At 35.2% G+C, this 13203-nt stretch overlaps 1 protein-coding gene across 5 annotated transcripts in view; it reads left to right on the top strand.

The window, feature by feature from the left end:
* NUP62CL (nucleoporin 62 C-terminal like) overlaps positions 1-12398 on the top strand; it is a 93738-nt gene extending 81340 nt beyond the window's left edge. For all 5 annotated transcript variants that reach the window (XM_038588007.1, XM_038588006.1, XM_038588003.1 and 2 more), the window contains one exon: positions 11487-12398. In XM_038588007.1, coding sequence (XP_038443935.1) covers positions 11487-11507 — 21 coding nt within the window. In that variant the 3' untranslated portion in view covers positions 11508-12398. The remainder of the gene's footprint in view (positions 1-11486) is intronic.
* Positions 12399-13203: the final 805 nt, after the last annotated feature.

Raw genomic sequence — 13203 nt, 5'->3', positions numbered from 1 at the left:
CATAGGCAGAGGTAGAAGCAGGCTCCCTGTGGGGAGCCCAATGTGGGACTTGATCCCTCAACCCCAGGATCATGCCCTGAGCAGAAAGCAGGTGCTCAACCACTGAGCCACCCAGTTGTCCCAAAACCTTTTTTTTTAAATTGAGGTATATTTGACATATAACTTATTATTTTCAGGTACACAATGCCATGATTCAGTATTTGTATATATTGTAAATTATTACCACAATAAGTCAGGTTAACACCTGTCATCTTATATAGTTACAAAAAAAGTTTTTTTGTGTGTTTTTCTTGTGACAACAATTTTTAATATCTACTTTTTTTAGCAACTTTCAAATATGCAATATGGTATTATGATGTCAATGTGCCATATTTTTTAAAGAAGCTTGGTCAGATAGATGCTTTAAAAATATTTTTATTCATTGACTTTCATCTCTCTTATCTCTGAAGAACATCGAATGCTGAAATGCCAAAAGATGTCTTTGAATTCCAAATAAAATGTCTTCTTTCTCTTCTATCCTCTAAAACAAAATCTGACTTACTGATTAAGGTGTTTTGTTTTACCTTTCTCTTTCTTAAATTCTTTGGGAAATCTTGGTGATCAGCAAGGTCACCTGTTGTATCCTGAAGTATCATGTTTCACTTCAGATACTTGAGAAGCAAATGCTCTGGATCTGCCAGAGATGTGGCAACTCACTTTATTTTTTATTTATTTTTTTAGTCTTTATTTTTTTGTATATATTTTTTATTGGAGTTCACTTTGCCAACATATAGCATAATATCCAGTGCTCATCTCATCAAATGCCCCCCTCAGAGCCCATCACCCAGTCACCCCATCCCCCTGCCCACCTCCCCTTCCACCACCCCTTGTTTGTTTCCCGGAGTTAGGAGTCTCTCATGCTCTGTCACCTTCACTGATATTTCCCACTCATTTTCTCTCCTTTCCCCTTTATTCCCTTTCACTATTTTTTATATTCTCCAAATGAATGAGACCATATAATGTTTGTGCTTCTCCGATTGACTTACTTCACTCAGCATAATACCCTCCAGTTCCATTCACATTGAAGCAAATGGTGGGTATTTGTCATTTCTAATGGCTGAGTAATATTCCATTGTATACATAGACCACATCTTCTTTATTCATTCATCTTTCGATGGACACCGAGGCTCCTTCCACAGTTTGACTATTGTGGACATTGCTGCTATAAAGGTCTTGTAAGCTCAACAGAGACAGGTGCCCATGTGCTTCTTCCCATTGCAGTTAACTGAAACGTATTTTATGTCTTTCCATTGTTTAATGAGCTACTTCCTTATCTCTGCTCTCCTTTGCAAACAAGATAGATTTACCATCATGTTATTGTTCCTTGATTCTAAAGAATCTTTTTTAGGTTAGATTAGGGTATGAAGGTTAAAAATGATGAAGTCTTCAGCTCCTGTTAGGAAATAGTGCATGATGGTTAACATTCTCGGAGCTCCACTTCTAAAATTCCTTTTCTATATGTAAATCCAGATTTGAAATACACTCAATGCATCTGCAAAATTAGATTTCTCACTAATCCTGCTTATGTACATTTTGTGCCCAAGTGAATTTCCTCAAGCTGGAGAGCCTCCCCAGATGAATTATATGTAACATGATTTAAATCACTCCCAAATAGCAGGATTTATATTGTTTGTGAGATATACAGATTTTTCTCCAAAGCAATTTTCTTCCTGTTAGTAACTAAAAACTATAAATATGCTGGAGTCTTTCTATAATGCTGTTTTGGGGCCCATGCTCAATGGCCATTTCATAGATGAAATGGCCTGATAGTATTTCACCGATGAAATCTCCCCAGATGGGGTTCAGATAGGGCTGCCTTATTTTGAGCACTTCAGGGTTTGAAAGGATAACAAATATCATTATGCTGTGGTGACAATTACTAGCCCAGCATAGTACTTTTTCTTTAAAATCTTCACAGAATTTGACAAACAGGCACACTGTAATAGAAAAAGCACTCATAGATGGGAGTCTGAAGATATGAATCCTGGTATCATTTTTCATTAGCTTTGGCCTTTGGGAAGCTACTGAACCTTACCTTCTTCTTGAGTTTTTAATTTTCTCTATCCTGATTGATATTGTGGGACTTAACTAAGGTAATATGTATAGCCATTTTGGATACTGAAGTACTGTATAATGGGAATGTGTCCTTTTAGATGCAAGTCAGAACCACATAGTTATGACTCTTATTTTTTTTTAATTTTATTTATTTATGATAGGCACACAGTGAGAGAGAGAGAGAGAGAGGCAGAGACACAGGCAGAGGGAGAAGCAGGCTCCATGCACCGGGAGCCCGATGTAGGATTCGATCCCGGGTCTCCAGGATTGTGCCCTGGGCCAAAGGCAGGCGCTAAACCGCTGCGCCACCCAGGGATCCCGTTATGACTCTTAAATACTAAACACCTACTATGGGCCAAGACACTGTTAATTGGTGTAGGAGATAACAGACATCAGCAGCACACTCTCTTAACAGGTTCAAAGTGTGGGAGTTGGGGGACAAAGAAAGAGAAATCTAATCTTTAGTTGATTTCCCAGAAGAGGTAGAATTAAGATAAGACTTGAATAGTAAGTGATATTTCAACAGGATGACTGTCTGAACACCACTTAGGATGTAATGTAATAATAATTCTACTACCTCATTTCTGCCATGTCACCTCCAAAAATTCAGGATACTTTCACAGTCTTTTCTTTTTATGCCTTACCTTGAAATGTATATTTTATTAATTTTGTGTGGAGGGTAATGCTATACACAAGCAGAGTAATCTTCACATCACCAATTTAAAAAGTAGCTAAGACAAATAGGACAGTGTCCTCTCTTTCCTCTTTTCTTGCCCCCTTTCTATCTTTCTTCCTCTTTCTGAATGAGACATAAACCTAAATTATATTCAGCTCCTGAGATTTCAAGGTTGCTTTTAAACAGCAGCCTAACCAAATACAGACATATGTACTATAGTAACTAAAATCTTAAAATATGACTTTAGCTTAACAGGCATGCAACAATGAGGAAACCTATATTGAAAGCTGAAAAGATGGCCAACCATATTAAGTAGTGAGAAGAGATTTGTGAAAACTGTTACATCATGTAAATTGAGGGTCATATTATGTGCCTATTGAGCAGGCACTTCTAGGAAAAGAGGTTGGGAATCCAGTCCTTATTTGTGTTAGTCTTCATCATTGAAATTTTTATTGAGTTAATTGTACATTCACATATACTTTTAAGAAATAATATAGAGGTCCTGAAGAAATAATACAGAGATCCTATTTATTCTTTACCTAGTTTTCCCCAGTGGTAATATTTTGTAAAACTGTAGTACAGTAACACAACCAGTATATTGACATTGGTGTAATCTGTCTTCAGATTTTTCCGGTTTTTACTTGTATTGTGTTTGTGTGCATTTAGTTATACCAATTTTATCACATGTGTAGGTTTGTATATCCATTACTGTAGTCAAAATACAGAACAGTTCCATTACTGTAAGAATCCCTCATATCCCCCTTTTATTGCCACACCCACTGTCTTCCCACATCCCTAACCCAGTTCTTAATTCTTAGAAACCACCGATCTATATTCTCCCATTTCTAAAATTGCATCATTTCAAAATACTATATAAATGGAATCATACTGCATATAACCATTTGGGGTTGGCTTTTTCTTTTTTTCTCCTTGTAATTCCCCTGAGATCCATCTAAATTACGTGTCAAGGGTTTGATCCTTTTTGTTGCTAATACTTGGTAACATATATGCACCACAGTTTACACATTTAAGGTTGTAGGACATGTGGGATGTTTCCAGTTTTTGGCTACTCATGAGTAAAGCTTCTGTGAACATTTATGTACATATTTCTTGTATGAACAGAAGTTTCCATTTCTCTAGGATAAATATCCAAGAGTGTAATTCCAGGTCATATGGTAGTTGCATCTTTAGTTTTATGAGGAGCTGCTGCACTTTCTTCCAAAGTGGATGTACCATTTTACATATCCACCCGTGATGTATGATACATCTAATTTGACTGGGTCTTCAATAGCATTTGGTATTTTCACAATTTTTTTTTCATTTTAGTCATACTGATAGATATGTATCTATATCATTGCAGTTTTAATTTACATTTCCCTGATGGCTAATGATGTTGAACATCTTTTTTATTATGCTTTTTTGCCATCAGTATATCATCTTTGGTGAAATGTCTGTTCTTGTTTTCTGTCCATTTGTTAATTGGCTTTTTTTTAAAGATTTTATTTATTTATTTGAGAGAGAGAGAGAGAGAAAGAATGAACCAAAAGGACAGAAGGATGAGCAGACTCCCCACCTAGCAGGGAGCCCCACACAGAGCTCAGTCCCAGGGCCATGAGATCATGACCTAAGCCTCAAAACAGGTGTTTAACCAACTGAGCCACCGAGGTGTCCCTTTGTTTTAATGTTTTGAGAGTTTATATATATATTCTAGGAAATATACTAGTCCTTTGTTGGCTATGTGGTTTGCAGATATTATCTCCTGGCTTGTCATTTGTCTATTCCTCTTAACAGAGCTATTCACAGGACAAAAGTTTATAATTCTGAATTTCTCTATTTTTATATGGATTATGCTTTTGATGTCAAATCTAAGAACTTTTTGCCTAGTACTATATACCAAAGATTTTATCGTATTTTTTTCTACAAATTTTATTGTTTCACATTTTACATTTAAGGCTGTGATCCATTTTGAGTTAATTTTTCTATAAGATGTGAGGTTTACATCAAGGTTCTTTTTTCCTTTTTTCCTTTTTTTGCCTATGGATATCCTATTGTTTCAGCACCAGTTGTTGAAAAGACTATTCTTCCTCAATTGAATTGCTTTTACACCTTTGTCAAACATCAGTTTGGCATATGGATCTTTTCCTGAGCTCTCTATCCCATAGATCAATATGTGTTTCCCTCCACTAATATCACACTGTCTTCATTACTGTAGCTGTATAATAAACCTTAATATCTGGTAGAGGGATTCCTGTCATGTTATTATTTTTGCCATCAAGATTGTTTTGGCCATTTTAATTCCTTGCCATAAAAATTTGCTGGAATTTGATAGGAATTACATTAAGCCTGTGGATCAGTTTGAGGGAGAATTGACATTTTTTACTATGTTGAATCTTCCCATCCATGAATGTGGCGTGACCCAACATTTTTTTAGGGTTTCTTTTATTTTTTTCATCAACATTTTGTAATTTTCAGCACCGACATTATATACATTTTGGTTTGGTTATATTTCTTTTTTTTAGATTTATTTATTTATTTATTTATATATTTATTTATTTATTTATTTATTTATTTATGATAGAGAGAGAGAGAAAGAGAGAGGCAGAGACACAGGAGGAGGGAGAAGCAGGCTCCATGCCGGGAGCCCGACATGGGACTCGATCCTGGGACTCCAGGATCGTGCCCTGGGCCAAAGGCAGGAGCTAAACTGCTGAGCCACCCAGGGATCCCCTGGTTTTGTTAGATTTCTAGCTAACTATTTCATTTTAATTTATTGTGATTATAAATGGTATTATGTTTTACATTTTGGTTTCCATATGTTCATTGCTAGCACATAAAAATACAACTCGTTTTTATATGTTGATCTTGTTTGTATGCTTGCTGAACTCACTTGTTCTAGGAATTTTTGTTTTGTTTTGTTTTTTGATTTCTTGAGATTTTCTATGTAGGTCATTATATCATCTGCAAATAGGGAGTTTTATTTCTTCCTTTCCAATCTGTATGCCATTTATTTCTTTTCCTCACGTTGCACTGGCTAGAACTTCCTGTACTGTGCTGAATAAGAGTTATGAGAGCAGACATCCTTGTCATGTTCCTGAGTTTGCATGGAAAGCTTCATTCTTTCACTTTAAGTATTGATGTTAGCTGTAGGCTTTTTGTAGATGCTCTTTATATCAAGTTTAGATAATTCCACTCTGTTCCTGACTTGCTGGCAATTTTTATCATGAATGGGTAGTGGATTTTGTCTAATGCTTTTTCTATCAGTTGATATAATTGTATGTTTTTTCTTTTTTAACTTGTTGATATGGTAGATTTGCATTGATACTTATTTAAATTTACATTTTGTTAGTTAATATATAGTACAATATTGGTTTCTGGAGTAGAATTCAGTGATTCATCACTTCCATACAACACCCAGTGCTCATCATAAGTGCCCTCCTTAATGCCCATCCCCCACCCACATCCCTCCATCAACCCTCAGTTTGTTCTCTGTCTCTAAGTCACTTATGGCTTGTTTCCCTCTTTCCCCGCCACATATGTTCATCTGTTTTCTTTTTTAAATTTCACATAGGAGTGAGATCATATGATATTTGTCTTTCAATGACTGACATATTTCACTTAACATAACACACTCTAGCTCCATCCACGTCATTGCAAATGGCAAGATTGCATTCTTTTTGATGGCTGAGTAATATTCCATTATATTTATAATATATATAGCACATCCTCTTTATCCATTCATCAGTTGATGGACATTTGGTCTCTCTCCACAGTTTGGCTATTGTTGATAATGCTGGTAAACATTGGGGTGCATGTACACCTTCGAATCTGTATTTTTGTATTCTTTGGGTAAATACCTAGTAAGAAATAGGCAGAAGACATGAATAGACACTTGTCTAAAGAAGACATCCAGATGGCTGACAGACACATGAAAAGTTGCTCAACATCACTCATCATCAGGGAAATACAAATCAAAACCACAGTGAGATACCACCTCACATCTGTCAGAATGACTGAAATGAAGAACACAAAAAACAACAGGTATTGGCGAGGATGTGGAGAAAGGGAGAACTCTCTTCCACTGTTGATGGGAATACAAACTGTTGCAGCCATTCTGGAGAACAGTATGGAATTTCCTCAAAAATCTGAAAATAGATCTACCCTATGATCAAACAATTACACTACTGGGTATTTACCCAAAGGCTACATTGACACATTTTTAAATGTTGAGTCAGCCTTTTTTTTAAGGTTTTATTTATTTATTCATGAGAGACAGAGAGAGAGAAGAGAAAGAGAGAGGCAGAGACACAGGCAGAGGGAGAAGCAGGCTCCCCACAAGGAGCCTGATGTGGGACTCGATCCCAGATCCTGGGATCAGGACCTGAGCCGAAGGCAGACGCTCAACCCCTGAGCCATCCTGGCGTCCCAATGTTGAGTCAGCCTTAAATTTGTGGAATAACTTCTACTTCATCATGGTTTATGGTTTCTTTTGTACAATGTTGGATGGTTTGCTAGAATTTTATGGATGATTTTTACGTGAGAGATTTTAAATGTTCATGAGAAATATTGGTCTGTAGTTTTCTCTTTTTGTATACTATCATTTCTTCATTTGTTAGTAGGGTAATGCTGGCCTCTTTTTAGAAGAGTGTGAAGAATTGTATTGATTCTTCTCTAAGTATTTGGTAGAATTCTCCAGTGAAACCACACGGGCCTGGATATTTCTTTTTTTGGGCAGGGGAGCTTTTTAATTACAAATTAAATTTCTATAATGCTTCCAGGACTATTCAGATTATCTTGGTTGAATTTCATAATTTGTGGTTTTCTAGGAGTTGGTACAATTCTGCTAAGTTACTGAATTTATTAGCATAAAGTTGTTCTTAGGATTTCCTTTTGACACTTTTAATGGCTGCAGGATCTGTGGTGATCTTCCATGTTTCATTTGCGTTTTCTCTGTTTTTTCTGTCTTGGTAGAGGTTAATCAATTTTACTGATTTTTTTTCTCCAAAGAATCAGCTTTTTGTTTCATTGATTTTTCTCTATAGTGTTCCTGTTTTCAATTTCATTGATAACCAATCTTATTATTTCCTTCCTTCTGCTTGCTTTCAGTTCATTTTGCTTGTCTTCTATTTTCTTAAGGTAGGAACTTAGATTATTGATTTGAGACCTCTCCTTGTCTCTAATACTGTTCTCTTTTAAGGCCTTTTTGAAAATCAGCAGTTTTTAAACCTCAGTTGTCATCTTTAACCATCAATTTTACTAATGGTTCTTTTACTTTCCATTTTAAAGCTCTGTGTTAACAAACATATGCACATAGTTACCCCAAAGTCACCTCAAATTAAACTTGTGTAAAACTAAGCGCATTATCTTCACTCTCTCCTGAGCTTCCCAGATCAGTACAACTATTCTTTTTCTCAGCTACAGTTGCTATTATTTACTCAGGGACTTAAGGTAGACTATTTCTATTTCTTCAGTAAATGATGATGATGATACTTCTTAATAGCTCCTGATTCTTTTCTTTTCGGTAGATTCCTATCACTGCCTTATTTCAGGTCTTCTTTATCTCTTACCTTGGAAGTAGAATATAATGCTTTTTAATACGGTCTATGAGAAATATCAGCTCCCCTATCCACACCCCATTTCCCACCTACTAGAAACAATTACTTTGAATTATTTCAGCTGGTTTTTAAAAAATATTTCTATATCTCTAAATACCATGTATACTGCTACTTTTTGGTTTTTCCATTTTAGGCCTTCTGTACTGGCTTCTCCAAACGGGAAATAAGGACTTAATTCTTTTATATCACCCTCATTTTGTGTGTGTGTGTGTGTGTGTGTGTGTACATGCAATACATAAGTATGTATGTATAATGTACTACCATACTGCTCCCTAATATATATACATATTACATATAGAGAAGTATATAAATACATGTGTGTAAGCACACTTTTCTATCATCTTACCAAGATAGCCATGTCATCAATTACACATAGAACAATATTTATTGTTTGAGTTATGATTGCATAAATGTTACTCACAGTCCAGCTGTTAGCATATTATATTATGTCTTCTTTCTTTTTTAAAAAAGATTTATTTATTTTAGAGAGAGAGAGAGAGCAAGAGAGAGCAGGGAGAGGGGCAGAGAGAATCTCCAGCAGACTGCCCATTGAGTATGGAGCCTGATGTGGGGCTCAGTCCCAGGACCCTGAGATCATGACCTGAGCCAAGATCAAGAGCTAGACCCTTAACCAACTGAGCCACCCAGGCATCCCCTGTCTTATTTCTTTTACAAGTTTTTGTTTTCCTTTGAATTTTATTTCATCATTTGCTAAATTATCTACATTCTTACCAGTAGTTCATTCTCTGATTCCATGCTTTTTCTTTAAATCTGTAAATTTCACCTTCTTGGATTCCTTTCTCCCAGAGCCTTCTGATCTCTAATCTATTATCTGGCATTGTTGCTCTCTTGGTTTACTACTCAGCTAGGTTCTTCCCTCTAAAGCAATCTTGTATTCCATCTATTTCTTTTTTTGTTGACTCTCCTGTTTCGTGGCTCTTATACTTCCTGTTTTATGGCTTATTCCCTTGTTTTAATATAACATGTATTCCATCAGCTTCCTAAGAGAGTGCATGGGAAGTAAGTTTTTTGAGATGTTGCATGTCTGAAAAGGTCCTTTTTTATTCAAGGATAATAATATATAGTGTTGTATTAATTCTAGGTGTACAATATAATGATTCCATAATTCTATACATTTCTAAGTGCTCATCAACATAAGTATCCCCTTTGTCTATTTCACCCATTCCCCTGGCAATCCACCTTCCTTCTGGCAACCATCTGTTTGTAATCTGTAGTTGAGTCTTGTTTTTTGTTTGTCTCTTGTTTTGTTTCTTAAATCCCACATATTGAGTGAAATCATACAGGATTTGTCTTTGACTGACTGATTTCACTTAGCATATACTCTCTAGGATCATCCACGTTGTCACAGATGGCAAGATTTCATTCTTTTTTATGGCTGAGTAATATTCCATAGTATATATACACCATATTTTCTTTATCCATTCATCTATCAATGGATACTAGGGTTGTTTTCACAACTGATTGGCTATTGTAAACAATGCTACAATAAACATAATGATGCATGTATCCTTTCAAATTACTGTTTGTTTTTTTTTTGAGAATAGGTCTTTATTCTACCCTCACAATTGATATAATTGGCTATCAAAATCTAGCTTGAAAATAATTTTCTTTTAAACATTTGACAGTGTTGTTCATTGTCTTCTAGATTTGAGGTCCATTCTGACTCCTGAACCTTTATCTGACCCCATCCTTCTCATGTTGGTTTTTTTTTTTCGTATGGAAGTTTTGGGGATCTTCCCCACAATGCTGAAATTTCAGATGATGTGCCTCTGTGTAGGTTTGTTTAATTCATCCATTGAGAGGGTATTCACTGAGCTTTTCCAATGAAGAAACTAGTTTCTATCAGTTTGGGGGAATTTTCTGGAATTAGGTTTCTGTTGTATTTTTGTTAAACTTTCTCAAATAAGTACTCAGCTTTTTATTCTAGTCTTTATATTGATCTTTGCATCTGTCATAATTTTTAGTTTGTAAGAGCTTTTTCTATTGTTTTATGATTTGTGTATATGTGTTTTAAATAGCATCCATTTCTTATTTCATGGATTCAGTATCCTCTCTCTGACATTATTAATGATTTTTTAAAATATTTTATTTTTCCTGGGATGCCTGGGTGGCTCAGTTGGTGAAGCATCTGCCTTTGGCTTGAGTCATGGTCTCAGGGTCCTGGGATTGAGCCCCACATTGGGCTCCCTGCTCAGTGGGGAGTTTGCTTCTCTTTCTCCCTCTGCCACTCCCCGCTGCTCATGCTTGCACACACACACACTCTCTCTCTCTCAAATAAATAAATAAAATCTTTGAAAAATGTTTTATTCTTCCTGGATTGTTTCTTCCAGCTTTGTGTATCTTTCTGTTTTGTTTTGGTCAGTTACTTATTTATTTATAACGTTGGGGCTTTTCTAATTGGCTGAAGAAAATTAAGGTATATTGTTTCATGTTTTTAGTTTTTCTCTTGTAAAGTTTGTTTTTAAATCTTTCACACCAGCTATTGCCTATTGATGAAGTAAGCATTAATGAACACTAAAACAAATGACCAACTGCACATTAATAGAAAAAACTAGATTATCATGCTTACTTTGACAGCTTATTTTTACTACAGAATGTTGCTGTTTTATATGGTAAAATTAGTGGTATTTTGTGTTGCTCTGCCTCTGAGCAGATTGAGGACCACCAAGTTAAATTAAATCATTAGAAAGGGACAGAAATGTGAATATACTATGTGTACTAATTTGCATATAGACAGCAAAGACCTCTACCGAAATCTATACCCTCAATTTAATGACCACCTTGTATAGCATTTTTAAGCTATAATGAGTAAAAAGCAGTTCTCACTTGTCTTCAACAAAACATAAATGTCAAGTAGACAGTTATTTACCAGAAAACTAGAGAGAGCAAATCAAGAACAGTTTTGTCCACTGTTTTCATAGTTTCTAAACAGATAGATGATTTTTTCCTGCATATTCTAATACTTAAAGCTATTAAATAAAATTGGTGTTTTATAAATCTTGTGTTGAAATCCAAATGTAAGTTATTATGTTCCTGGGATATTTTGACCTCAGATTAATGATGCATGGTTTTTCCTCCTGTAGGCATGCTGCAAAGGAAAGTAGAAGAGGTAACACAGGTTTTCGAGGATCATCGTCGCACGGAGCAGGAAAACCATATCAGAATTGCCTTTGATTGAATGACCATATCTTCAGCATCTTGTTCTGGGATTATACATTACCTAAAAATTGTGATGATGTGAAATGGAGTAGTATTCACAATTATTACTTAATTTTGGTTGCAATAGAGTGTACATGTGGTTGGTTTGGGTTTTTTTCATTTATATATTGTGCTGTTGAGAATTATACTGTAGTTTGGCTCTTAATATTAGCAAATCTGAACTATATTAGCCCTCTTGTCTCTAGGCAGCAACCTAATAGATGTTGACTCTGTGTGTGTAATTTGTATCTTAAACTCTCCTAGATTCCATATTCTACCAGCAGCACACATTGTCCTTCTTGCTCTGACCAGATCATCAAGAAATGTTGGCCAAGAAACAGATGCCAACCAGTCTTTACTGGGTGCCTGTTAACTTTCAACATATAGTGCAAGATACTGTGGTCTTTTTCCTCAAAGGAACTTACTGTCTAGTTTGGGATATAGTTAGTGCCTGTCTGTATGATAACAATATAGAAAATACAAAGGAGTGTGTTATAAGTTACAGAAGGTATTCTATAGAAATTTGGAGAAGAAGAAATGTTAGGGTGGATTTCAGTCTTGAATTAGGTTATTTTTAAAAGGGTAAGGTTCAGGCAATTCATTTATTTTTGATGTACAAATAACCTACTATTTTATTTGGTTTTAGCCTATGATTTAGTTGTTGGTTTTTGTGTATTTTGTTTTTTCAAGAAAAAGCCTTGTTCTTAGCTTGGGAACAGTCTGATCTCTTGTGTTGCATGTTTTACCTAAGTCATAAATAAAGGTGATATTCTAAAAAATAAAAGTGTAACATGAAAGCAAACTTCTTTAAAAGTATTTGAGTGACTAGATCTTAGTTGCCTATAAATACTGAGCTAAATTTCTGTAATACTGACTGAACATGACTATCCTGAGGGGTAATACTACAGGAAGGAAATATTTTTGAAATTGAGTATCAGTGATTTTTACCACCTTATAGGTAAACATCGGAACTTACGTGGCCTTTCCATTCCTACCCATACTTCTCAAAGTAACAGGTTTATCAGGTAAGCTTTTGTTACCACTCAAAACTTTAGAATATGAAAATAATCCAGAAACCATTTAATTTTGTGGATGATTTCTATAGGTAAAGAGCTTTTTACTAAGATTTTGAGTCATCTCTAATTTTTGAGCCCAGTGTTGTTTCTGTTACACCCTAGATAAAGACATTTTCCGTATTGTTTTTGTAGATTTAATTCTTATAAAGTAGTTGGTTTATGAATTAAGTTCTACATTCAGTACAATGTACATAGTATATTAGAGGAAACACTGGATTTTGTCTTGTCCCTACTTAATTAATTGGGCGAATAATTTCATTTTGGGCATTATCTTTTATCTATCCCATGAAAGTGTTTAACCGTATTAATAAGGTTTTCCCAAGTAAAAGAAACTAGTTTTCATTTCTCTGAAGTTTTGTGATTCCTTTATGTCCTTTCACTAATGGTATGTGTTTACTCTAAAGTTCCTCAGTAAAACAAGAGGCTAAAGCACTCCTATTGAATTTTCACTGGGAGTTTGAGGGTTTTTTCCCAGGACATAGAAGAAGCCAGTGGATGGAGAATGGTTTCCAGATCAATACAGTTA

This window comes from Canis lupus, chromosome X (genome assembly GCF_011100685.1).
Source record: "Canis lupus familiaris isolate Mischka breed German Shepherd chromosome X, alternate assembly UU_Cfam_GSD_1.0, whole genome shotgun sequence".
NCBI classification, from domain to species: Eukaryota; Metazoa; Chordata; class Mammalia; order Carnivora; family Canidae; genus Canis; species Canis lupus.
This window is presented reverse-complemented; position numbering and strand designations above follow the sequence as displayed.